Below are 26,765 nucleotides of genomic sequence, written 5' to 3'. Positions count from 1 at the left end.
ATGTACCCCTAGATCTCTTTGTTCTGTAACTCTCCCCAGTGCCTGACCATTAACTGAGTAAGCCCTGCCCTGGTTCAATCTACCAAAATGCATCACCTTGCAAATGTTTATCTGCTATTCACCTTAATGCTGTGGGAGTGAGTTCCACATTCTCTGGACAAAGACATTTCTCCTGGATTCCCTATTGGATTTATAGTTACTATTTTATATGTCTGGCACCTAATTCTAGTCTCCCACTTGACAGGAAACATTTTCTCTGTATCTAACCAATCAAACCTGAGTATAAATCTGAAAAACTTTATCAGTTTAACCCTTCAGCTCTTTACAAGAGAAAATTGATCCAACCTATCCAGGTAGAACCTCTCAGTTTTGCTATCATCCATGCGAATCTTTTCTGCTAGTTCTCCATATCCTTTTTTAAATATTGAGACCAGATATTGCACATGACTGATATGAAATGTTTAGTTGATGCAAACAAAGCTACGGATCAAGTGCTGGAAAATGGGATTAGGATAGATTGGTGGCTGTCACAGGCATGATGGGCTGAAGGAACTCTTTTTGTACTGTAAAATTCTAGGACATTAATTTATTTGTGAACTGCATCATCATGGCACAAACAACAAAACATAATTAAAATCCCTTCAGTAGAGACCGTGAAATGTTTTATAGATTTTTTCCTTCTTCACCGCATTGCCTCTGGGCACAGAGGAGAAGGAAGCCAATGGGCCCATCAGATTAAAAAGAAGTGGCCAATCTGCTCTCTCCACATATCACTGCTAAGGCAATATTTTCAACTGTATCTCCAAACAAATATAAACAGGCAGAACATGATGCCTTAAAATCATATGAGGTTGAGATGCTGGCATGGGTTAGCACTGCTGCCTCACAGCGCCATGGACCTGGTTTCGATTCCCAGCTTGGGTCACTGTCTGTGTGGAGTTTGCATGTTTTCCCCATGTCTGTGTGGATTTCCCCCGGATACTCCGGTTTTCTCCCACAGTCCAAAGATGTGCGGGTTAAGTGGATTGGCCATGCTAAATTGCCCCTTAGTGTCAGCAGGGTAAATGTATGGGGTTATGGGATAGAGCCTGGGTGAGATTATTGTCAGTGCGGACTCGATGGATCAAATGGCCTCTTTCTGCACTGCAGGATTCTATGATTCTATGATAAATAGAATAGATAAAACTGCGAAATATAACTTGCCCTACCCATCTCCAATTGACAACAGTACAGTCTGGGAACCAATAACTCAACCCTCCTAGTCCATTAGAATGTAAATAACGCAGGAGTTTCTTCTTTGCCACAACCTATTGATATTTGATGTTGGAATTAATTAAGTTGGAATAAATTAAAAACGGATTTGGAAGGGATCTCTAATCATAAAGACAGTTAGACGTTAATACTGGGGACTGGAACATGGGCCGGAAGCTGAGCTATCGCATTGCCCTCTGGGAATAGTAGTTTCTTCGCTATTGTTCGCAATGACCGGAGTCGGATTAGGAACTACATCCCCACAATGCCTGGCGGCTAGGGCCGGGCGGCGCCGTACTGCATTCTGGGATTGTGGTCCTTCCTGCGCAGACGTGTCCGGGCCCAGGGGGCGGAAGAAACTACAACCCCCAGAAACCTCCGCGTGGCAGGTCTTACCCCCTCGCTTCCGGTCTCTGCTCCCCTATCAAAGATGGCGGCCGCCGCTGAGGACGGGAGGGAGGCACCGGCCGGCTCGGAACCTGAGCCCGAGGCTTCAGGCCCGATGGAGCAGAGACCCAGCACCCGCTCCAACCCCGAGGGGGCCGAGGACAGGCAGGATCCGCCAGGGCAAGGGGCGCAGGCCGGCAGCAGGGAGGGCGATGGCGAGGCCGGGACTGAGAGCCCGGGGGTCGGGGGAAGAACCAGGAGCAGCCGGAGGAGGCACCAGGAACCGGAGGCCCAGGCTCAGGCTCAGGCGCAAGCCCAGCCCCACAGCCTGCCCCCATTCCAGCCCCAACCCCCAAATCAAACCCAAACCCAGCCCCAGCCCCAAAGCCAGCCCCAACCTAAACCCCAGTCCTTGCCCCAGTCTCAGAGCCAACCCCAGTTCCAAAACCAGCCTGCGCCCTCAGCCCAAGCTCCATTCCTGCCCCAATCACAAAGTCAACCCCAGTTTCAGCCCCAGATCCAGCTCTCAACACCGTTCCAAAGCCATCCCCAGCCAGAGACTCAGATCAGGACTCCGAAGGTTAACTGTCCGGAGAAAGTGGTGAGTTTAGTTGACGTTTAAAGTTTATTTATAAGTGTCACAAGTAGGTTTATGTTAACACTGCAATGAAGTTACTGTTAAAATTCTCTAGTTGCCACACTCCAGCGCCTGTTTGGATACACTGAGGGGGAATTTAGCACAGCCAATCCATCTAATCCCCACATCTTTGGACTGTGGAAGGAAACCAGAGCACCTGGAGGAAACCCATGCAGACACGGGGACAACATGCAGACTCCACACAGTCACCTAAACCGGGACTCAAACCCGGGTTCTTGGTGCTGTGAGGCAGCCGTGGTAACCACTGCTGCGATACAGAAGGTCGCGCTGCAACATTTCACAAAAAAAACACTGAATACATACTTGGTTGAAGTGGATCTTTCAGATTTAAAAGAAAACAATGTTCTGTGAAAGTTGCCAGTTACTAATCTGAGACCATTTGAGCATTGTATGAAGGAAGTTAAACTGCCAGTGATGTGTAATGTACGAGCTTGAAGTGCTTCTTTATTTATTTGTATCAGGTCTTGGTATTAATGATTTAGGTTAACAATATGAAATTTGGACATCTGTAGAAAACATTGGGCTTGTTGAGTTGAATGGACTCCTCCCAATCTTTTCATATGTTCTAGCTGTGAGCAGGAAGGGTAACATGAAAGCTGTCACTACCTGTAGCATTGCAGTAAAGATACAGGAAATATATGCCGTGAGAGAAAGGCAATCAGTACAGCAAAGTCACAACTCGACTGCTATTTCTTGGCTTCCAATTGGAACTTTTCAGCCGAGCCCTTTTAACTTGACCCACTTCTCAAGCTAGAATCACACACACACCATGAATTGTAACGCACTCCAAACGTTTTGTCTTTCAAAATGGAAATTATGTCTAGAGCAACTAAGTTGAGCTGTGTAAGGCCATAAGGAATAGGAGCAAGTATAAGCCAGTCAGCTTTCCATTCATTTGGAACATTGTTAATCATCTATCTCAGTTACAATTTCTCACACTATCCCTTATCCGAGGTTCTCTCAGTATCTAAAAAGCCCAGTTTTGAAATTGCTGAACAACTGAGTTCATTGTCCTCTGGATTAGAGAATTTGAAAGATTCATAATCTTTTGATTAAAGGAATTTGTCCTCATCTCAGTCCTAGATGGCTGAACTCTTACTCTGAGACTGTGACCATGAGTTCTCAGCACGTGATTCAGAGGAAACATCCTTCCAGCATTAATTCATAAGAACATAAGAAATAGGAGCAGGAGTAGGCCATCTAGCCCTTCGAGCCTGCCCCGCCATTCAATAAGATCATGGCTGATCTGTCGTGGCTCAGTTCCACTTTCCCTCCCTCTCTCCATAACCCTTAATCCCCTCTCTTATCAAGAACCCATCAACCCGCTTCTTAAAAATATTTAGCGAGGCAGCCTCCACCACTTCAACGGGCAGAGAATTCCAGAGATTCACCACCCTTTGAGTGAAGAAGTTCCTCCTCAACTCCATTCTAAACCGCCTCCCCTTTATCTTGAGGCTGTGCCCCCTAGTCCTACTGTCTTTTTTGAGTGGGAGGAGTCTCTCCACCTCTATCCTATCCATCCCATTCATCATCTTATACGTCTCAATGAGATCTCCCCTCATTCTTCTAAACTCTAACGAGTACAAGCCTAGTTTATTCAGCCTCTCCTCATAGCTCAATCCCCTCAACTCCGGTATCAGCCTAGTAAACCTCCTCTGCACTCCCTCCAGGGCCAAAATATCCTTGCGCAGGTGCGGCGCCCAAAACTGCACACAGTACTCCAGCTGCGGCCTCACCAATGCCCTATACAGCTGCAGCAAGACCTCCCTACTTTTATATTCAATCCCCCTCGCTATGAAGGCCAGCATCCCATTCGCCTTCCTGACCACCTGCTGCACCTGCAAGCTGGGTTTTTGCGACTCATGCACAAGGACCCCGAGGTCCCTCTGCACCGTCGCCTGCTGCAGTTTTTCGCCACGTAAGTAATAATCCTTCCTACCATTCTTCCTACCAAAGTGGACCACCTCACACTTGCCAACATTAAATTCCATTTGCCATTTCCTGGCCCATTCGCCCAGCCTATCTAGATCCTTCTGCAGACTCTCCACACCCTCCGCACAATTTGCCGTTCCCCCAATCTTGGTGTCATCAGCAAATTTCGACACCCTGCACTCGGTTCCCTCCTCCAGATCATCTATATAAATGGTAAAAAGCTGAGGCCCCAGCACCGACCCCTGGGGCACCCCACTAGTCACCAACCGCCAATCCGAATAGCACCCATTGACCCCCGCTCTCTGCCTCCTATTTGACAACCAATCCTCTATCCACGCTAACACCCTACCCCCAACTCCATGTCCCCTGACCTTCTGCAATAACCTCTTGTGAGGTACCAGTGAAACTAAATATTAAGGATGCTGAAAATCTGAAATAAAACAAAAAATGCTGGAACTATTTGCTTGTTCACGCAGCATCTTTGGAGAGACAAAATAAATTCATACTCAGGCAAGTGACTTTTGTCAGAACACATCTGGTGAAAGATCACAGATCTGAAATGTTCAACTTTTATTTGTCTCCTCAAGAATTTCATGTTTCACTGAGATCAGCTCATATTCCTTGCAGTTTAGGAAGATTGAAAGTATAGTGTATCCAATCTGCCCTTGTAGAACATTCCCCCGTTCCTCTAGAAGGGCTTGGCTAGTTATTGACTGTGATGCGTTACTGGGTGGACAGTTTGTTTGGGTTATTCTGGTCGATCTGTGTGTGCCAACTGTCTGCTTATGACGCAGGGACAGATCTCAGGTTCTCCTCATTCTCTTTCCAGATCATCTGTTTGGACCTTTCAGAGGAGATGTCACTGCAGAAGCTGGATTCGATGAATGGGTTAGGCCTCTTCATGCTAATGTTTTTGAACTCACCTTCTGTCATCATCTGCTGAACAGGCTGGGGTTCAGAAGGCTAGAAGTTGAGGGGTGTTTACCTAATAGAAATCTTTAAAATTGTGGAAGTGTTTGATAAGAACAAAGAAAATTACAGCACAGGAATAGGCCCTTCGGCCCTCCGAGCCTGCGCTGACCATGCTGCCTGACTGAATTAAAACACCCTACCCTTCCGGGGATTATATCCCTCTATTCCCATCCTATTGATATACTTGTCAAGATGCCCCTTAAAAGTCACTACCATATCCGCTTCCACTACTTCCCCTGGCAACGAGTTCCAGGCACCCATTACTGTCTGTGTAAAAAATCTGCTTCATACATCTCCTTTAAACCTTGCTCCTCACACCTTAAACCTGCTCTTCCTAGTAACTGACTCTTCCACCCTGGGAAAAAGCTTCTGACTATCCACTCTGTTCATACCTCTCATAATCTTGTAGACTTCTATCAGGTCTCCTCTCAAACTCCGTCGCTCCAGTGAGAACAAACCAAGTTTCATCAACCTCTCCTGGGAGCTAATAGGAAAAACGCAGAGGCAAATCTAGGGGTTGTGAATGTACGACTGTGACTAATAAATCCATCCGGGAAGAATATCTTTACGCAGGGAATGATGTGAATGTGGAACTCGCTACCACTAGGGGTGATTGAGACAAATGGCATGGGTGCAGAAGATGCCCTTCGGCCCATCAAGTTCACACTGACACATTAGAAACATCTGATCTCCCATCTAATCCCATTTACCAGCACTTGGCTCATAGCCCTGAATGTTATGATGTGCCAAATATTCATCCAGATACTTCTTAAAGGATGTGAGGCGCACCGCCTCCACCACCCTCCCAGGCAGCGCGTTCCAGACCCTCACCACCCTCTGAGTAAAAAAGCTTTTCTTCAAATCCCCCCTAAGCCTCCTACCCCTCACCTTGAACCTATGTTACCTTGTGACAGACCCTTCAATGAAAGGGAACAGCTGCTCCCTATCCTCTCTGTCCATGCCTCTCATAATCTTGAACACCTTGATCAGGTCACCCCTCAGTCTTCTCTGCTCCAATGAAAACAACCCAAGCCTATCCAACCTCTCTTCATAACTCAAATGCTTCATCCCAGGCAGCATCCTGGTGAATCTCCTCTGTAACCTCTCCAGTGCAATCACATCTTTCTGATAATGTGGTGACCAAAGCTGCACACTATTCTAGCTATGGCCTCACCAAAGTTCTAGACAATTCCAACATGACTATAGGAGGAGGTTCGTCTGGATCATGAAAACAGCAGGGTCCTTTTCTGTAAATTTATCTAATTATCATGCAGATGCGATTTGGCTGATAATGTTTAGTATTCGATCAGTCTGTGCCATGTAATTTAAAAATTAGATTTAGGATTATATTGGCTACAGGAACAGGCCAGTGACCCAACGGGTCCATGCTGTGTTTCAGCTTAACTCGGATGTTCTCCAAATTTATCATTGTAACCTTCTCCCACGAATGCTAGTCCAGCCTCCATTAAATGCATCCATTTGCTTCAATTGCTTCTTGCTGTGGGTAGTTCCACGTTCTCACCACTTCCTGGAGAAGCTTGTTGACATGTCTATTCAATACAAATTAGGAGCCGGAGTAGGCCTCGGCCCTTTGAATCTGCCCGACTATTCAACAAGATCGTGGCCGATCTGATTGTAACCTCAACTCTATATTCCTGCCAACCCCCAATAATCTTTCATCCCCTTGTTAATTAAGAATCTATCTAGCTGTGCCTTAAACAGAGACCCTGCTTCCATTGCCTTTTGAGGAAGAAAGTTCCAGGGACTCGCGCCCCTCTGAGAGAAATCAAATCTTTTCAGCTCAGTCTTAAAGGAGTGACATCTTATTTTTAAACAGTGATTCCTAATTCGAGGTTCGCCAACGTGTGTTTTGAGTCCAAAGATGTGCAGATTAGGTGGATTGGTCATGTTAAATTGCCCCTCAGGGTTAGAGGGACTACATAAGAACATAAGAAATAGGAGCAGGAGTAGGCCATCTGGCCCCTCGAGCCTGCCCCGCCATTCAATAAGATCATGGCTGATCTGTCATGGCTCAGTTCCACTTTCCGGCCCTCTCCCCATAACCCTTAATCCCCTCTCTTATCAAAAACCCATCAACCCACATCTTGAAAATATTTAGCGAGGCAGCCTCCACTACTTCAACGGGTAGAGAATTCCAGAGATTCACCACCCTTTGAGTGAAGAAGTTCCTCCTCAACTCCGTTCTAAAACGCCCCCCCTTTATCTTGAGGCTGTGCCCCCTAGTCCTAGTGTCTTTTTTGAGCAGGAAGAGTCTCTCCACCTCTATCCTATCCATCCCATTCATCATCTTATACGTCTCAATGAGATCTCCCCTCATTCTTCTAAACTCCAACGAGTACAAGCCTAGTTTATTCAGCCTCTCCTCATAGCTCAACCCCCTCAACTCCGGTATCAGCCTAGTAAACCTCCTCTGCACTCCCTCCAAGGCCAAAATATCTTTGCGCAGGTGCGGCGCCCAAAACTGCACACAGTACTCCAGCTGCGGCCTCACCAATGCCCTATACAGCTGCAGCAAGACCTCCCTACTTTTATATTCAATCCCCTTCGCTATGAAGGCCAGCATCCCATTTGCCTTCCTGACCACCTGCTGCACCTGCAAGCTGGCTAGGGTAAATGCATGGGGTTATGGGGATAGAGCTTGGGTGGGATTGTGGTTGGTTCGGACTCAATGAGCCAAATGGCCTCCTCCTGTACTGTAAGATTCTATGATTTTGGGACATGAGGAAGCATCCTCTCCAGATCCACCCTGTCAGTACTCCTGAAGAGCTTAAAGATTCTAGTCTTTAATCACAGGTCTAAATAGTCAGGTTTGGCTTTGAGTGTGGAGGAAGTATGCTGCTGGCCGGGTGGGTAGATACTATTGTGTTTGATCACTGATTTGATCAAGTAAGAACAGTTTTTGATTTGATTTTATTATTGTCATATGTATTAACATACAGTGAAACGTATTGTTTCTCACGAGTTATGCAGACAAAGCATATTGTTCATAGAGAAGGAAAGGAAAGAGTGCAGAATGTATTGTTATAGTCATAGCTAGGGTGTAGAGAAAGATCAACTTAATGCATGGTAAATCCATTTAGACATCTGACAGCAACAGGGAAGAAGTTGTTCTTGAATCGGTTGGTACGTGACCTCAGACTTTTGTATCTTTTTCCCAACAGAAGAAGATAGAAGAGAGAATGTCCAGGGTGCATGGGGTCCTTAAGTATGCTGGCTGCTTTGCTGAGGCAGCAGGAAGTGTAGACCGAGTTCGTGGATGGGAGGCTGGTTTGCGTGATGAATTGGGCTACGTTCACGACCTTTTGTAGTTCCTTGTGGTCTTTAGCAGAGCAGGAGCCATACCAAGCTGTGATACAACCAGAAAGAATGCTTTTTATAATGCATGTGTAAAAGTTGGTGAGAGTTGTAGTTGACATGCCAAATTTCCTTAGTCTTCTGAGAAAGTAGAGGTGTTGGTGGGCTTTCTTAACTATAGTGTCGGCAGGTATTGCTGTCATTAGGTTTTTAGAATTTAATGTGGAGGTGTTGTGTTGGAAAAAACCCTGGGTGTGAGGTTTTGAGGTTTTATCTCTGGCGTCGCCCTCCCTTGAGCTGCTGATTTTCAGCCAGTTTGAATCACTCCGGATGATAGCATGAAGCAGCTGACCACACTGAATACAGCGAAGGCTGAGCTCCAGCAACATCCTGGTTGCAGTGTTGCAGATATGTGTGCCAAAATTAGCTGCAACTTCAAGCTTTTCCCATGCAGCTGAAACTCTGGTACCTACCTGATAAAGTAAAATAAAAGCCCAGCCTGTACTGTGCACAAGGAAGGGACTAACCCAGTCCAACCACTTACTGCCCCTTGCAATCATTGGCAAAATGATGGAATTCACAGAATACGACAGTGCAGAAGAGGCCCTTCCACCCATCTGGGTTTAAAAAACAGGCTGCATGGACAAGTTGGGTTAAAGGGCCTGTTTCCATGCTGTAAACCTCTATGACTCTGAGTCTGCAGTGACGCATGAAAGGCCCTGAGCTGCCCACCTAATCCCATTTGCCAGCACTTGGTCCAGAGCCTTGAATATTATGCCGTGCCAAGTGCTCATCCAGGTACTTTTTAAAGTACTACCCTCCCAGGCAGTGCATTCCAGGCCATCACCACCCCCTGGGTCAAAACGTTTTTCTTCAAATCCCCCCTCAACTTCCCACCCCTCACTTTTAGCTTGTGTCCCCTCGTAACTGACCCTTCAACTAAGAGGAACAGATGCTCCCTATCCACCCTGTCCATGCCCCTCATAATCTTGAACACCTCAATCAAGTCACCCCTCTGTCTTCTCTGCTGCAACGAAAGCAACCCTGTCAGCAGCGCTTTCAAGGGACACTCGGACAACTAACATGGCAGAAGAGCATTGTGATACATTTGCAAAACCAAACCTGAAAGGACAGAAAATCCTTATCAGAAAATCCATGTGGAATATGGTCTCTCTCTCAGAACGTGCAGGGGATAGTTGAGAATGAAAAATCGAATATGGAGAAAACATCTGAACAGAGAGTGGATCTGCAATCTCTTCCGACTCGTGCGTATCTGGATCAAACAGCGGTACCCATTCTTCTGCAAGGCCTTTCAGTTCTGGCAAAAGACAGATCTCCAAATTCAGTTGAATTCTTGGCCACAGCTTCTGAAGAACAGTTGAAGAAAGAAATTAGTTTGTAGAATCACACATAACTGAAAACTTCACCAGTCTCATTCCGTTCAGGAGAGGGAGACAACCCTTAAAATCCCTACAGTGCAGAAGAAGGCCATTCGCCCCATCGAGTCTGCACCAACAACAATCCCACCCTATCCCCGTAACCTCCCATGTTTACCCTGCTAATCCCCCCTGAAACTATTATCATGCTCAATTTAGCATGGTCAATCAACCTAACCTGCACATCTTTGGAATGTGGGAGGAAACCGGAGCACCCGGAAGAAACCCACACAGTCACGGGGAGAATGTGCAAACTCCACACAGACAGTGACCCAACCTGGGAATGGATCCCAGGTCCCTGGCCCTGTGAGGCAGCAGTGCTAACCACTTTGCCACCCTTAGAATATCATGGTTTGTAAAAACAATTAAAAGGAAAAAAAATGGGCAAATGCAGAAGACCAGAATATACATGAAATGGCCCATTACCTAAGTAAAGAATGGCAACTGCACATTTCTTTACCATTTCCTATTATTTATGTAAACATTATGCTAAATGAACCAGTTGCGTTTTAAAACAAAATAACCTGTTCACTGATGCTCAGTTTGTGTTCTTCCAGGACCGTTCAGCTCCAGGCCTCATTATAAACTTGGCTGAAATATGTACAAGTGAGTTAAATCCCGAAGGTGATGTGAGAGTGTCAGTCTTGGCATCAAAGCAGCCTTTGATCAAGTGTGACATCAAGGAATCCTATTAACAATGGAAATCAGGGAGAACTCTCCAATGGCTGGAGTCTATGGTTGTTGTGGTTGTGGTTGTTATGGTTATGTTGTTATGGTTGCCAGAGGCCAGTCATCTCAGCTCCAGGGTGTTGCTGCAGCAGTTCCCAAGGTGCTGAAGTTCTTTCAACCATCTTCACTGCTTCATCAATGACTTGCCCTCAGTAATAAGGTCAAAAGTGGGAATGTTTGTTGGTGATTGTGCAATGTTCAGCACCATTCACAATTCCTCAGATAACTGAAGTAGTTCATGCCTTGATACAGCAAAACCTGGACAGCACACAGGTACGGGCTGATAAGTAGAAGCAAATTCAATAGGAACTTTCAAAGCTCAATTAGATGATACGTTAAAGGGGAAAATATTCAGGGGAAATACCAACTAATCGGATAGCTCTTTCAAAGAGCTAGCATAGGAATGATGGGCTGAATATCATCCTATGTGGAAGATTCTATAGTAATGAATTGGGTTGACAGTTTATTGGACAGGGTGGCAAGGGAGTTGTTATTATGTTGACCTTGATCAAGTTTTGGGAATTGTTGAATTTGATTTTGGTTCTTTTTCTTTCTTCAGTTCAAAAACAAATGCATTAAATATCGCTCAGAAAATGATTGAAATGTTTGTCCGGACAAAGCACAAGATTGACAAGCGGCACGAGTTTGCCCTCGTGGTGGTGAACGACGAGGTGACTTGGGTAAGAACAATGTCTGAACTCAGGCAGGGGAACAGGCTCCCTAGATAACACTGATCTCCTCACTCCAGTGGTCTGTATTGGAATGAAGCTTAGCTGTTCATCATTGACCAACTAACCAATAAATCATCTGTTGATTGTTGATGATTTTCTGTTTGTTTGTCTTTTACCTCCCCTTTCAGTTTTGCCATGGCAACAGTTAAAAATAAAAGTTTATTTATTTGTCACAAGTAGGCTTACGTTAACACTGCAATGAAGTTACTGTGAAAACCCACTAGTCGCCACACTCCAGCGCCTTTTTGGGTACATTGAGGGAGAGTTTAGCATGGCCAATGCACCTAACCAGAGAATGTGCAAACTCTGCAGACAATGACCTGAGTTGGGAATCGAACCCAGGTCCCTGGCGCTGAGGCAGCAGTGCTAAATGCTGTGCCACCCCTGGTCATGGTGTATTGACAAGCTCTGGCCACTAGAATGCAATATTATTGAATATTGGCGAGATATTAACTCTCATTAAGCAGGTTGACCTCTTTGTGTAGTAATGGTGTGTGATGTTAGCTATTACACATGGCGTTTCTCTCCTTCCAGTTGTCAGGATTCACCTCTGACCCCCGGGAGGTTTGTAGCTGCCTGTATGACCTGGATACCAACGTTTGTGAGTCATTCAGTATCCTTTTGCAATAGGTATAAAAATCCCCTGGTATGGAGTACAGCATCACAGCAGGTGCTCATTGCAAAACTCTACATTTAATCTCCGTCTTGGGCCTGGCATTGGAGAGTGTATTGACTTTAAGATGTGAAACCCTGTGTGGTTGTTATTGGGAGTAGATGAACTGCCAACACATCTCCAAGTTTCATGTTGAGAAAACAATGAAAAGTTTACAGTAATATAATAGATTCTGACCTTTTGAACCTGTGTTGGGTCTGAAGTGGGGACTTTCAACTGTATGACACTGGGGTACAGTACTGGTGGAGGTGGAGATGGATCTGTCACTGTAACACTGTGGTACAGTACTGATGGGGACAGCTCTGTCGCTATTTAACACTGGGGTACAGCACTGCTGGGGACGGGGTCTGTCACTGTATAACACTGGGGTGCAGTACTGATGGGATCGGGTCTGTCACTGTATAACACTGGGGTACAGTACTGGTGCGGACGGGTCTGTCACTATAACACTGGGGTACAGTACTGGTGAAGACGGATCTGTCACTGCATAACGCAGGGGTACAGTACTGGTGGGGACAGGTCCGTCACTGGAAAACACTGGGGTACAGTACTGGTGGAGACGGGTGTGTCACTTTAACTGGTACAGTACTGGTGAGGATGGGTCTGTCACTGTATAACACTGGGATACAGTACTGGTGAAGACAGGTCTTAGTGTATAATACTGGGGTACAGTACTGATCGGGACAGGTCTGTCACTGTATAACAGGGGTACAGTATTGGTGGGGATGGGTCTATCATTGTCTAACACCAAGAATCAATTGGGTTGAATGGCCAGTTTCTGTGCTGTGTAGATGTTACATAATTCCTTATTCTTTTCCTTAAAGCCTATTTTCAGATCTGGATGGACTATTTAATCTCATGTGAGTCTCAAAGATTATTTAATGGAGTTGCGCTCGGGTTGAGATGTCCGGCGCCTGGGCGGGGGTGTCCAGCACCTGGGCCAGGATGGCCAGCGCCTGGGTTGGGACGTCCAAAGCTGTTTTGCTACATGTTGCCTTTGGCTGGGATGTGGAGGGCAGGGTGAGGGAAGTTCTTGTACTAGTTTCAGTTACCAGCTGAATTTGGGTTTTGCTCCAAGGACTTTTCATTTTTAAAAAGATAAACTGCCCTTTGGGGAATTGAATGTGAAAGTAATAACTGCCTTTGACATAAAAAATTCCCTATTGGGATGTGGTGACAATGGGTGTTACCCTTCAGCGGTTGTAAGGTAGATTGGAATGCATTTCTGTGGCGCTTCATAGGACCTCAGGGTGACCAGAAGTGTATTCTAGCCAATGGAATGAGCAGCCAGAGTTGTACCGGAGGAAACAGCAGCCAAGTTGTGCATTGGAAACACTGATTAAAAAGCAATGTAATAACCACCAGTGCCTGCTAGGTGATGTCAACTCAGGGATAAATATTTGGAAAACTCCCCTATTCTTCAAAACAGCGATACGTAGTCTTCTATATCTGTCTGACAGGGCAGACGGATCGCCTGCTGAATAAAAACAGAAAATGCTGGAAAATCTCAGCAGATCTGACGGCATCTGTGGAGAGAGAATAGAGTAAAAAGTCTGACAACACCAGGTTTTAGTCCAACCTATTTATTTGATAATAGACTCACAAGCTTTTGGGGTTAGCCCCTTCGTCAGGTGAATGGAGAGTTCTGGCCTCATTCACCTGACGAAGGGGCTAACCCCGAAAGCTTGTGAGTCTATTATCGAATAAATAGGTTGGACTAAAACCTGGTGTTGTCAGACTTTTTACTGTGTTTACGCCAGTCCAACGCCGGCATACCCACATCATGAGAGAGAATAGAGCCAATGTTTCTGGATGACGCTTCATCAGATCTCATGGCCTGCAGTCATATAGTTTGAAAACACCCAAAATCGTCTGAAAAAGCTCTGACAAAGGGTCATTCACTTGAAACGTTGGCTTTATTCTCTCTCCATAGATGCTGTCCGATCTGCTGAGATTTTCCAGCGTTTTCTGTTTTTGTTTCAGATTCCAGCATCTACAGGATTTTATCACCTGTTGAACATCTCATCTGAAAAACAGTAAGAAGTCTCACAATACCAGGTTAAAGTCCAACAGGTTTATTTGGTATCACGAGCTTTCGGAGCACTGCTTCCACTCACCTGATGAAGGGGTCATGCTCCAAAAGCTCATGGTAGCAAATAAACCTGTTGGACTTGAACCTGGTGTTGTGAAACTTCTTACTGTGCCCTCCCCAGTTTAACAACGGCATCTCCACATCATATGAAAGACGGCATCTCTTGACAAGGTAGCACTTCCTCCATAATGCGCTGGGGTGGCAGCCTAGCTTTTGTGCTCTAGTGAGATTCAAGCTCACAGCCTTAGAAGATAGGGAGTGCTACATGCGGAGCCATGGCTGACTGTGATTCAGGGTTGAATGAGAGACATTGCTGAATCAATTACTAATATTGGTCCAGCCAATCCGAGAGTATCCTATTCAGCACTATTATTATTCAGGCCTAGGGTGAGGCTTTTAGCGATGGCTGCCTGGCTTTGCGGCGAATCATAGACATTTTCGCCACACCTGGACTGTAGGTCTTACAAATTATTTGACATTAGAGGAGCGGGAATCACAGCCAAACAGCTCAGTGACCAACCACTCTTTCCGGTCTTGGGGAAGAGACCAGTAAATGCAGCTTTGATGCTCTTGCTCTCTCAATCGTCATTATCAACCTCTGAGAACTTATTGCTGTGACCAGTTTGTTTTTAATCTTATCCCACAGACAACAGAAGATTGAACTGCCGGTCACGGAAAACGTTCAGACTATCCCACCACCATACATTATCCGGATGATTCTGGTCTACGTTCGTACACCCTGCCACCCGCAGTCCGTCTCCATTGAGCGACTCAATGTGAGTAAGGAATGAGATTCCTCTCCCTGCCTGAACATCTTGTTAATTATATCTCTGTCTCCCTGCGTGCTCCAGCCAAAATCCGGCTTAATGATGCTGGGAGAGGGCCAATACCTGTTCTCTGCTGCTTCACTCAAGTGGCCAATCTTCATGCATGAGTATTTGGGGTGGGAGGGGTTTATTTCCTACACGACTGTTTGTCAGATCTTGCTCTTTACAAATGGCTGTCACGACAGAGTGAAAAGGTCTGGGAATTCCTAGTCAGTCATTCAGGACAGTGGGGAGGAAAAACTCCTTCACTCGGTGATTGTGGGTCTGAGGAATTCTCTGCCCCAGAGTGGTGTGGATGCCCCACCCTGGAGTGTATTCACATCTGAAATCGGTGGATTATTGGGCACTAAGGGAATGGGGAAGTGGGTAGGAAGATGAAGATCAGCCATGATTGTCATAGAGGTTTACAGCATGGAAACAGGCCCCTCGGCCCAACTTGTCCATGTTGCCCTTTTTTTTTAAACCCCTAAGCTAATCCCAATTGCCCAGACCTCCCTGGACCATCTTACCCATGTAACTGTCTTAAATGCTTTTTAAAAGACATAATTGTACCTGCCTCTACTACTACCTCTGGCAGCTTGTTCCAGACTCTCACCACCCTCTGCATGAAAAAATTGTCCCTCTGGATACTGTTGCATCTCTCCCCTCTCACCTTAATCCTATGCCCTCTAGTTTTAGACTCCCCTATCTTTGGGAAAATATTTACTTTCTAGCTGATCTATGTCCCTCTTTATTTTACAGACCTCTGTAAGACCATCCCTCAGCCTCCTATGCTCCAGACAAAAAAGTCCCAGTCTATCCAGCCTCAGCTTATAACTCAAACCATCAAGTCCCAGTAGCATCCTAGTAAATCTTTTCTGCACTCTTTCTAGTTTAATAGTATCCTTTCCATAATAGGGTGACCAGAACTGTGCACAGTATTCCAAGTGTGGCCTTACCAATGTCTTGTACAACTTCAACAAGATATCCCAAATCCTCTATTCAGTGTTCTGATCAATGAAACCAAGCGTGCTGAATGCTTTCTTAACCACTCTGTCCACCTGTGACTCCTCTTTCAAGGAGCTATGAACCTGTACCCCTAGATCTCTTTGTTCTGTAACTCTCCCCAGTGCCCTACCATTAACTGAGTAAGCCCAGCCCTGGTTCAGTGTACCAAAATGCATCACTTCACATTTATCTAAATTAAATGCCATCTGCCATTCGTCAGCCTACTAGCCCAATTGATCAAGATCCCGTTGCAATCGGAGATAACCTTCTTCACTGTACACTGTGCCACTAATCTTGGTGTCATCTGCAAAGTTACTAACCATGTCTCCTACATTCTCATCCAAATCATTAATATAAATGATAAATAACAGTGGACCCAGCACTGATCTCTGAGGCACACCGCAGGTCACAGGCCTCCAGTTTGAAAAACAAACCTCTACAACCAGCCTCTGGCTTTTGTCAAGGAACCAATTTTGTATCTATTTAGCTACCTCACTTTGGATCCCTTGAGATTTAACCTTATGCAACAACCTACCAGGTAGGTTGTCAAAGGCCTTGCTAAAGTCCATGTAAACAACATTGACTGCACTGCCCTCATCTACCTTCTTGGTTATCCCTTCAAAAAACTGTATCAAATTTGTAAGACATGATTTTCCACTCACAAAGCCATGCTGATTGTCCCGATCAGTCCTTGCCCCTCTAAATGCCTGTAGGTTGTATTGAATGGTGGAGCAGACACAAAGGAACAAATTGGTGATCCTGTTGTTCATGTTCTCAAGAGAGGCACTATAGAAATGCAAGTCTCTTCAGGCAGTGTTACAACTAGTCCCCCAAATTCGTTCCCTTCCATCCCCTCTGTGGGAATTATCTCAGCATCAGCCCCAATTTTTTAAATTCTGAATGTACGTTGTTAATGGAGACCCTTGTTCCAGTTCACTGATGGGCACAAAAACTTTATCTTTAAATCAAATCACATCTTTACTGGGAAAATATAAAAAAAACTTACGACTGCTACAAGACTGATTCTTTTACACTGCATCACAATTCAGTGCTTCTATTGCCTTATAAATGTACAATGTACATTTACAAACATAGATTTTAGCTATTTATACTTATCTAATTGACCTATAAGGGTGTCTCTAGCCACTTGTGCTGGACAGGCATGGAAAGGTCTTCAGACTTTGTCACGCTTACAGCTTGAGGTTCCTTTCTTGCTTCTATTCTTCTCCTTGATTCAATTCTTCAAAACTCCAATATTTATTCTTTTGAGAACTGGCTGAAACACATACATTCCTACACGTCAGCACTGACCAGAGGCATGTCATTCAAACTGGTTTAATGTAGGCTGCCTGAACTTAAGGCAGTGTCCTCCTTTATCTTAGCGCTCAAAATTAGTCTTCTGGCTCCATTTGTATCTGCTTCCTGTCCATCTGATTGAATAGAAAGGCTTTATTATGCATTGTAAGACCAAAGACATTTGTCACAAGTAAACAGCAGTCCCCATGTTCGGTCTGGAGTAAAACCTGCCTGTTCAATACTGATAAGAAGGAGGCCATTTGATGCCTTAAGCCTGCTCTGCCATTCAGTTAGATCATGGATAATCTGTATCTCGATCCCATTTACCTGTCTTGCTTCAGTAACCCTGAATACTCTTGTCCAACAACAAACTTGTCAATTTTTGCTCCAGTCTTTTTATCTGCTCTTAGTGATTATTGGTATCCAGTCCCCTCCCTGGATTGAAGATGTGACAAGCCTGGTTTAGAACATAAGAACTAGGAGCAGGAGTAGGCCATCTGGCCCCTCGAGCCTGCTCCACTATTTCAATAAGATAATGGTTGATCTTTTTGTGGACTCAGCTCCACTTACCCACCTGCTCACTTAATTCCTTTTGCTGTTCAAAAATTTATCTATCCTTGTCTTAAAACATCAATGAGGTAGCCTCAACTGTTTCTGCTTTTTAAGAAGCAGCACTTGTCGGAGGAGCCAGGAGGTTACTCTTTGTGACATGTGCACCCTTTTCTGCCTGGTGTAAACCCTGCGTTTTTTCCACTTCTCTCCTCAGAAAATTCTGCAATCTCCTTACTTTTTCTTTGATGTGATTTACATTCACAATGGGACAGAAGAAATGGAGGAGGAGACTGGTTGCAAGGTAAGGAGTGTTTTGTATTTCTCTATCACACATGCGCCTTTTTCCTCTTTCTTGGCCTGTTTATACTGCAGCTTTTTAACTGAGTTGGTGCAGGATCTTCCAAGGGACAGTGAAGAATGAACCCTAATTTATACAACATCTCAGGAGGTCCTCAGACACTTCACAACCAATGAGATGCTTTTCATTGTTGTCATATAGAGCATTCTTTCTGGCTGTATCACAGTTTGGTATGGCTCCTGCTCTGCTCAAGACCACAAGGAATCACAAAAGGTTATGAATGTAGCCCAGTCCATCGTGCAAGCCAGCCTCCCAACCATTGTATCTGTCTACACTTCCCGCTGCCTCGGCAAAATAGTCAGCATAGTTAAGGATCCCACGCACCCCATTCTCTCTCCCACCTTCTTCTGTCAGGAAAAAGATACAAAAGTCTGAAGTCATGTACCAACCAACTCAAGAGCAGCTTCTTCTCTGTCGCTGTCAGACTTTTGAATGGACTACCTTGCATTAAGTTGATCTTTCTCTACACCCTACCTATAACTATAATACTGCATTCTGCACTCTCTCGTTTCTTTCTCTGTGAACGGTATGCTTTGCATAGCATGCAAGAAACAATACTTCTCACTGTATGTAGTACATATGACAAATCAAATCAAAAATCAGATTTTTAAAAACTAACAATTGTAGCTAAATGCTTTCATGAAATTATAGCCAGCAATCAGAGCTCTCAAACTGTAATCGAATAAATAGCCTATTTATCTATTTCTGATGTTTTTGATAAGGCCAGGGATATACCAGAACTCTTAACTTTTCTGCAAATAGTGCTGTGGGATAACAGAGCCTTGATTTAATGATTGATTTGATTGACAGCATCTCTGACAGGGCAGCACTCCCTCAGTACTGCAGTTGGATGTGTCAACCTAGACTTTGTGCTTGTGTCTCCAGAGTGGTGGGTGAACACAAGATGTTATGACTTTGAAGCCAAGGTGGTAAAGGGGATCAGCCAATCCAATTCCAGACAAGACACTTACCACAATCATTGTTTTTAATGCAGATTTTGGAATGCATGTTTCATTTTGGATTTGTTTTTTTGTACAGGAAGTTTATTCATTTTTCAATAACTTGGATACTAAGGGGACCAGCTACAAATACGATGTGTCACTCACTGGTCAAGCTGTAGAGCTACATAACTGCATGGCCAAGTTACTTGCACACCCGCTGCAGAGGCCCATTCAAACCCATGCAGTTTATAGCCTGCTTGAGGATGAGGAAGGAGTGGAAGTGGAAGCAACTGTTTGATGGAAGAACATAGGCGAGAAGAAAATTAAAACCTTCTCTCTCCACATATCGGGGAAGTCTCCATGTTGGTCTGTGTGTATCCAGGCTGTTGGTTACAGTTAACCTCCAGAGCAATCTCACTCCTTAATAAATCTGAGTGCTCCTTGTGTTGAATCCCCAATAGTACACGACCAGCTTTTTCTATGAGCTGTTTCTACCCTCCTGCTCCTGGGCTTTTCTCCTGTTATGGGTTGAATTTTACCTGCTCAAATTAGGACAACTGATACTTTTTCTGTGAAATTAGAAAATAGTATAATTTAAACAAGGATGCTGATGGGAATCGTGAGCAAATTGGCACCAATATTTACACGCGTCAATGTACCTCAACACAGACTGACAATCCCGATAAACTAATACAGCCATCCCCTCCCAAACCTCTCTCTCTCTCTCTCACACACACACACACACACACACACACACACACACACACACACACAGTGTTATATAGACTATACCCCAGAGCATCTTTTGGAAGAAGAGTCAAATGCACTCCAGTATCCTGCCCAATATTCATTCCTCCAATCAGCATCACTTGTTTCTCTACGTTGTAAAACTGACTGTGTTTCAATGGCTTGGATATAGACGCCTCACCCTGTAACTCCAGCCCATTCTGGCCTTGGCTGGATGTGTTAAGTGCTACAGTGGGTACTTGTGCACTGAGCTCTTTTACACTGAGGTTGAGCAGTGGCATGAGAGTATCCTCACTTTCTGCTCAACTGCAGATTTCCCCATTGCGTTGGAAATGCCTTGGCTTCAGGACCCGCTGCAGGGAGTTGAGCACGTGACCCAGTCGCTCACTTTGTGCAGCACTGGGGGAGTGCTTGTCACCTTAGGGCAGGATGTTCAATCAGGATCTTGTCTGCCTAGTCTAGTTGATGTTAAAGATTTCAAGGCACTATTGGAAGCAGAGCACATGGGTTCTCCCTACTGACTGATTCATTCCGATACGTTTGTGACATTACTGTGCATAATGACTGCCGTGCTTACCTTAGTCTTTGCACATCAGAGTAATTCATTAGATATGAAGATTTTCAAGAGGTTTAAAATATGACTGGTGATGTAAATATAACTGTGTTGAAGGAAAACCATTATTGCCAATTTCTATTTGCTTTTAACAAGAAAATAAAGTTACTGAAAAAGTTTGCAGAGTCTTTAATGTGACATCAAATGTTCAACAAGAACAGGCCATTCAGTACAATGCCAGTGTTTATGTCCCACACAAGCCCCTGCACTTCTCCATATCTGTTTCTTTGTGTTCATCTAGTTTGCACCTTTTTGACTTCCTGATTGCTTACATGTAAGATCACAATCACTTTGATGTTTGGTTTACCAGTTTGAACATAAGAACATAAGAAATAGGAGCAGGAGTAGGCCATCTAGCCCTTCGAGCCTGCCCCGTCATTCAATAAGATCATGGCTGATCTGTCGTGGCTCAGTTCCACTTTCCCGCCCTCTCCCCATAACCCTTAATTCCCTCTCTTATCAAAAACCCATCAACCCGCGTCTTAAAAATATTTAGCGAGGTAGCCTCCACCACTTCAACGGGCAGAGAATTCCAGAGATTCACCACGCTTTGAGTGAAGAAGTTCCTCCTCAACGCCGTTCTAAACCTCCCCCCCTTTATCTTGAGGCTGTGCCCCCTAGTCCTACTGTCCTTTCTGAGCGGGAAGAGTCTCTCCACCTCTATCCTATCCATCCCCTTCATCATCTTATATGTCGCAATGAGATCTCCCCTCATTCTTCTAAACTCTAACAAGTACAAGCCTAGTTTATTCAGCCTCTCCTCATAGCTCAACCCCCTCAACTCTGGCATCAGCCTAATAAACCTCCTCTGCTCTCCCTCCAAGGCCAAAATATCCTTGTGTAAGTACAGCGCCCAAAACTGCACACAGTACTCCAGCTGCGGCCTCACCAATGCCCTATATAGCCGCAGCAAGACCTCCCTACTTTTATATTCAATCCCCCTCGCTATGAAGGCCAGCATCCCATTCGCCTTCCTGACCACCTGCTGCACCTGCAAGCTGGGTTTTTGTGACTCATGCACAAGGACCCCGAGGTCCCTCTGCACTGTCGCCTGCTGCAGTTTTTTGCCACGTAAGTAATAATCCTTCCTACCGTTATTCCTACCAAAGTGGACCACCTCGCACTTGCCAACATTAAATTCCATTTGCCAGTTCCTGGCCCATTCGCCCAGCCTATCTAGATCCTTCTGTAGACTCTCCGCGCAATTTGTCGTTCCACCAAACTTGGTGTCATCAGCAAATTTCGACACCATACACTCGGTTGTTTGACTTGGATGTTTCTCCTCCTGGCTTCTATCTGAGAGGGAAAGCAACTGGGGTTTTTTTCTTTATTCTTTCAAGGGATGTGGGTGTCATTTTTGTCACAAGGCGAGTTCATTCCTAATTGCCTTAGAATTGAGTGGCTTGCTCGGCCATTGCAAAGGACAGTTAAGAGTCAGCCACGTTGCTGTGGGCCTGGAGTTACATAAAAAAAAATTTTATTAGTCACAAGTAAAGCTTACATTACACTATAATGAAGTTACTGTGAAGTTCCCCTAGTTGCCACGCTTGGATGCCTTTTTGGGTCAATGCACCTAGCCAGCGCATCTGTGGGAGGAAACTGGAGCATCTGAAGGAAACCCATGCAGACATGAGGAGAATGTGCAAACTCCACACACACTGACCCAAGCTTGGAATCAAACCCAGGTCCCTGGCGCTGAGAGGCAGCAGCGCTAACCACTGTGTCACCCGCATGTAGACTAGAACATAGAACTTTACAGTGCAGTACAGGCCCTTCAGCCCTCAATGTTGCGCCGACCAGTGGAACCAATCTAATGACCCTCTAACCTAAACTATTCCAATGTTATCCATATGCCTATCCACTGCCCTTAAAGAGTCCACAACTGCTGCAGGCAGGGCATTCCACGCCCTTACTACCCTCTGAGTAAAGAACCTACTTCTGGCATCCGTCCCATAATTACCACCCCTTAATTTAAAGCTATGTCCCCTCGTGTTAGCCGTCACCATCTGAGGAAAAAGGCTCTCACTATCCACCCTATCTAACCCTCTGATCATCTGGTATGCCTCAATTAGATCACCTCTCAACCTTTTTAATAAAAACAACCTCAAGTCCCTCAGCCTTTCCTCATAAGACCTTCCCACCATACCAGGCAACATCCTGGTAAACCTTCTCTGCACCCTTTCCAATGCCTCCACATCCTTCTTATAATGCTGCATTTGTTCAGAGTAAAACAAACATGGTATCAATTGTACTGCTTCAGTAACAATGTAGGACAGTGGCTGTAGACAAAATGGCTCCAACAGAATGCCAGGGCCTGCTTGAAATATCCTACGGAGAAACATGAAACACCTCACTTTACAACAATCTGAGGTCCCTATCTGCTTCAAGAAGATGGCCATCGTCCCAGTACCAAAGAAAAGTCAGGCAGCGTGCCTTAATGACTGTCGGCTGTGGCTCTGACATCCATCGTTATGAAGTACTTCGAAAGGTTAGTTATGGCATAAATGAATTCCAACCTCCCAGACTGGATCCATCACAATTTGCCTAACGCCGCAATAGGTCAACACAGCAGACGCCATTTCCTTGGCTCTGCACTCAACCCTGGAACACCTAGATAACAAGGACATCTATGTCAAACTCCTATTTATTGACAACCAAAACTGTATGCAATACTCCAAGTGCGGCCGCACCAGAGTTTTGTACAGTTGCAACATAACCTCATAGCTCCGAAATTCAATCCCTCTACCAATAAAACCTAACACACCGTACACCGCCTTAACAACCTTATCAACCTGGGTGCCAACTTTCAGGGATCTATGCACATGTACACCGAGATCTCTGCTTGTTGATGCTACCAAGAGTCCTTCCATTAGCCCTATATTCTGTACTCCTGTTTTTCCACATTAAACTCCATTTGCCACCTCTCAGCCCAGCTCTGCAGCTTATCTATGTCCCTCTGCAAACTGTAACATCCATCCTGTCTACAACTCCTCCGACTTTGGTGTCGTCAGCAAATTTACTAACCCATCCTTCCACACCCTCATCTAGGTCATTTATAAAAATGACAAACAGCAGTGGCCCCAAAACAGATCCCTGAGGTACACCGCTTGTAACTGAACTCCAGGTTGAATACTTCCCATCAACCACCACCCTCTGTTTTCTATCAGCTAGCCAATTCCTGATCCAAACTGCTAAATCACCCTCAATCCCATGCATCTGCATTTTCTGCAGTAGCCTACCATGAGGAACCTTATCAAACGCTTTGCTAAAATCCATATACACCACGTCAACTGCCTTACCCTTATCCACCTCTTTGGTCACCTTTTCAAAAAACTCGATAAGATTTGTGAGGCACGACTAGACTAGATTAGGTACAGATAGCATAAGTGAACCAGATGGATTTTTAACAATCGATTGTTTCATGGCTAACTTTGTTAATTGAGTTGAAATTCCACCAGCTGCTTTGGTGGGATTCGAACCTGTGTCTCCAGAACATTATCCTTGAGCCTCAGGGTTAGAAGTCCAGTGACATTACCACTACAACACCATCTTATGGGAGAGGATTATAATATTGGAGGACGTTGCAGGGACAGGGTGGGAGTGAGGTGGTGATGTGATTAGCAGAAATTCCACTTGGTTAAGGAAATTGTACTCTCATTAGAGCACTAATCATATAAGAGACGAGACATTTCGAAAAGGGACAGCACAGAGATTCCTAGTATTGGAGTTAGAGGAAAGATCCTTGCAGGGGAGGAAGGTGAATCAGAATGACCTTAAAATTGCCTCACAGCAGAGGGTTCTTAACTGATTCTGAATTTTTGACAACTCATCCATGGGAATCTGGTCCACGTTTCAGCTGTATTTTTTCTCAGTCTGGAATTAGTTCACAGCTAGTTTTGAGCTGTGTACCATTTGCAATTCATAGTTTTCAGATTTATCTTTTAGTCATTTATGGGATGTTGGCATTGCTGGCTAGGCCAGCATTTATTGCCCATCTTTAATTATTTTTGAAAAGGTGGTGCTGAGTTGCTTTCTTGAACCTGCTGCAGTCCATGGGATGTAGGTACACTCACAGTGCTGTTAGGGAGGGAATTCCAGGATTTTGACCCAGTGACAGTGAAGTAACAGCAATGTATTTCCAAGTCAGTGACTTGGACGGGAACTTCCAGGTGGTGGTGTTCACATGTGTCTTGTTAAGACCCAGGCCAGCAACTCCAAGGTGCTTTGTGAAGTTAGCCTAGACCCTAAGGTTTACATTTGATTTTGGCATTGGTGAGCATAAGGTGTTTCTCTACACGTATCATTCAAGTGACCCACAGAATATAACAAAAAGAATTAGCATAAGTTTTACCAATTACAAAACTTAAATATGACAGTACAATTCTTAACAGCTAGCTATCCCTGTTGTTCCAATTTAAAAGCAATACCCTATAGACATACATCCTTCTTCAGAGTTAGATAGCACTAAAACAAGCATACTCCCATGATACTAGATTTCCAGCTTTTAACACCAATGGACAATCCAAGCAGCAGTTTTCAAAGAAGGATAAATCCTCAACAGAAAAATAGAGAATAAATCTTGTCTAGCAGATTCAGCGACAGGAAAGAATACCCCTCTCTGCAGCTTCCAAAACAGCAGAATTTCCAACTCCAGAGAGGTGAAATGAGACAAAGTTCTTCCCTCTCAATTCCAAACCGCACCTGAAGCAGAAACTGAGCTGGAATCCTCTGCAAAAGCCTAGCTGTCTCCAGTCATATGAATCACCCCAATCAAGCTCTACTCTGCAATCCCAGAGAACACTAAAACAACAGAACACTGCATTTGTTCAGAGTAAAACAAACATGGTATCAATTGTACTGCTTCAGTAACAATATAGGACAGTGGCTGTAGACAAAACGGCTCCAACAGAATGCCAGGGACTGCTTGAGATATCCTACGGAGAAACATGAAACACCTCACTTTACAACAATCTGAGGTCCCTAACTGCTTCAAGAAGATGGCCATCGTCCCAGTACCAAAGAAAAGCCAGGCAGCGTGCCTTAATGACTGTCGGCCGTGGCTCTGACATCCATCGTTTTGAAGTGCTTCAAAAGGTTAGTTATGGCATAAATGAATTCCAACCTCCCAGACTGGATCACAATTTGCCTAACGCCGCAATAGGTCAACACAGCAGACGCCATTTCCCTGGCCCTGCACTCAACCCTGGAACACCTAGATAACAAGGACATCTATGTCAAACTCCTACTTATTGACTCCAGCTCAGCATTCAACATCATTATTCCTATGAAACTCATCTCCAAACTCTGTAGCCTGGGCCTCAGCACCTTCCTCTACAACTAGATCCTGAATTTCCTAACTCTCAGACCACAATCAGTAAGGAAAGGCAACAACATCTCCTCCACCATCATCCTCAATACCGGAGTCCTACAAGGCTGTGTTCTCAGCCCACTACTATATTCCTTATACACCAAAAGACTGTGTGGCCAAATACCGTCTAACTCGATTTTCAAGTTTGCTGACGACACCACCGTACTGGGTCGGATCTCAAGCAATGATGAGACAGAGTACAGGAATGAGATAGAGAATCTAGTGAACTGGTGCAGCAACAATAATCTCTCCCTCAATGTTAACAAAATGAAAGAGATTGTCATCGACTTCAGGAAGCATAAAGGAGAACATGCCCCTGTCTCCATCAACAGGGACGAAGTAGAAAGGGTCAAGAGCTTCAAGTTTTTAGGTGTCCAGGTCACTAACAACCTGTCCTGGTCCCCCCATGCTGACACTATAGTTAAGAAAGCCCACCAACACCTCTACTTTCTCAGAAGACTAAGAAAATTTGGCATGTCAGCTATGACTCTCATCAACTTTTACAGATGAATTATAGAAAGCATTCTTTCTGATTGTATCACAGCTTGGTATGGCTCCTGCTCTGCCCAAGACTGCAAGGAACTATAAAAGGTCATGAATGTAGCCCAATCCATCACGCAAACCAGCCTCTCATCAATTGACTCTGTCTACACTTCCCGCTGTCTCGGAAAAGCAGCCAGCATAATTAAGGACCTCACACACCCCGGACATTCTCTCTCTTCCATCTTCTTCCTTCGGGAAAAAGATACAAAAGTCTGACGTCACGTACCATCCGACTCAAGAACAGCTTCTTCCCTGCTGTTGTCAGACTTACCTTGCATTAAGTTGATCTTTCTCTACACCCTAGCTATGACTGTAACATTACATTCTGCACTGTCTCATTTATTTCTCTATGAATGG

General features: G+C 44.8%; 2 protein-coding genes across 2 annotated transcripts in view; one reads left to right on the top strand and one right to left on the bottom strand.

Moving 5' to 3' along the window:
• Positions 1 to 1,670: 1,670 nt before the first annotated feature.
• Positions 1,671 to 19,885, top strand: babam1 (BRISC and BRCA1 A complex member 1). The gene is made up of 8 exons (XM_080213115.1): positions 1,671 to 2,239; positions 5,058 to 5,116; positions 11,240 to 11,360; positions 11,946 to 12,024; positions 12,920 to 12,944; positions 14,823 to 14,952; positions 18,053 to 18,139; positions 19,235 to 19,885. Exons 1-8 carry the CDS (start codon positions 1,682 to 1,684, stop codon positions 19,433 to 19,435), a joined length of 1,260 nt encoding a protein of 419 aa, XP_080069241.1. The 5' UTR covers positions 1,671 to 1,681; the 3' UTR covers positions 19,436 to 19,885.
• ano8b (anoctamin 8b) overlaps positions 7,894 to 26,765 on the bottom strand; it is a 140,174-nt gene continuing 121,302 nt past the window's right edge. The window contains exon 20 of the transcript XR_013889508.1: positions 7,894 to 9,882. The gene's annotated coding sequence lies outside the window, so the exon portion shown is untranslated. The remainder of the gene's footprint in view (positions 9,883 to 26,765) is intronic.

Source organism: Carcharhinus amblyrhynchos, chromosome 26 (genome assembly GCF_965287045.1).
Source record: "Carcharhinus amblyrhynchos chromosome 26, sCarAmb.v2.hapA, whole genome shotgun sequence".
Lineage (NCBI taxonomy): Eukaryota > Metazoa > Chordata > Chondrichthyes > Carcharhiniformes > Carcharhinidae > Carcharhinus > Carcharhinus amblyrhynchos.
The sequence above is the reverse complement of the archived record's forward strand: the minus strand, read 5'-3'. Positions and strand labels throughout refer to the sequence as shown.

Bases quoted from the DNA above. Each gene is read 5' to 3' on its own strand.
- babam1 (XM_080213115.1), top strand. From the start codon at position 1,682: ATGGCGGCCGCCGCTGAGGACGGGAGGGAGGCACCGGCCGGCTCGGAA. The intron at 12,025-12,919 runs GTATCCTTTTGC...GCCTATTTTCAG, and splicing joins CAACGTTTGTGAGTCATTCA to ATCTGGATGGACTATTTAAT. The intron at 14,953-18,052 runs GTGAGTAAGGAA...TTCTCTCCTCAG, and splicing joins TCTCCATTGAGCGACTCAAT to AAAATTCTGCAATCTCCTTA.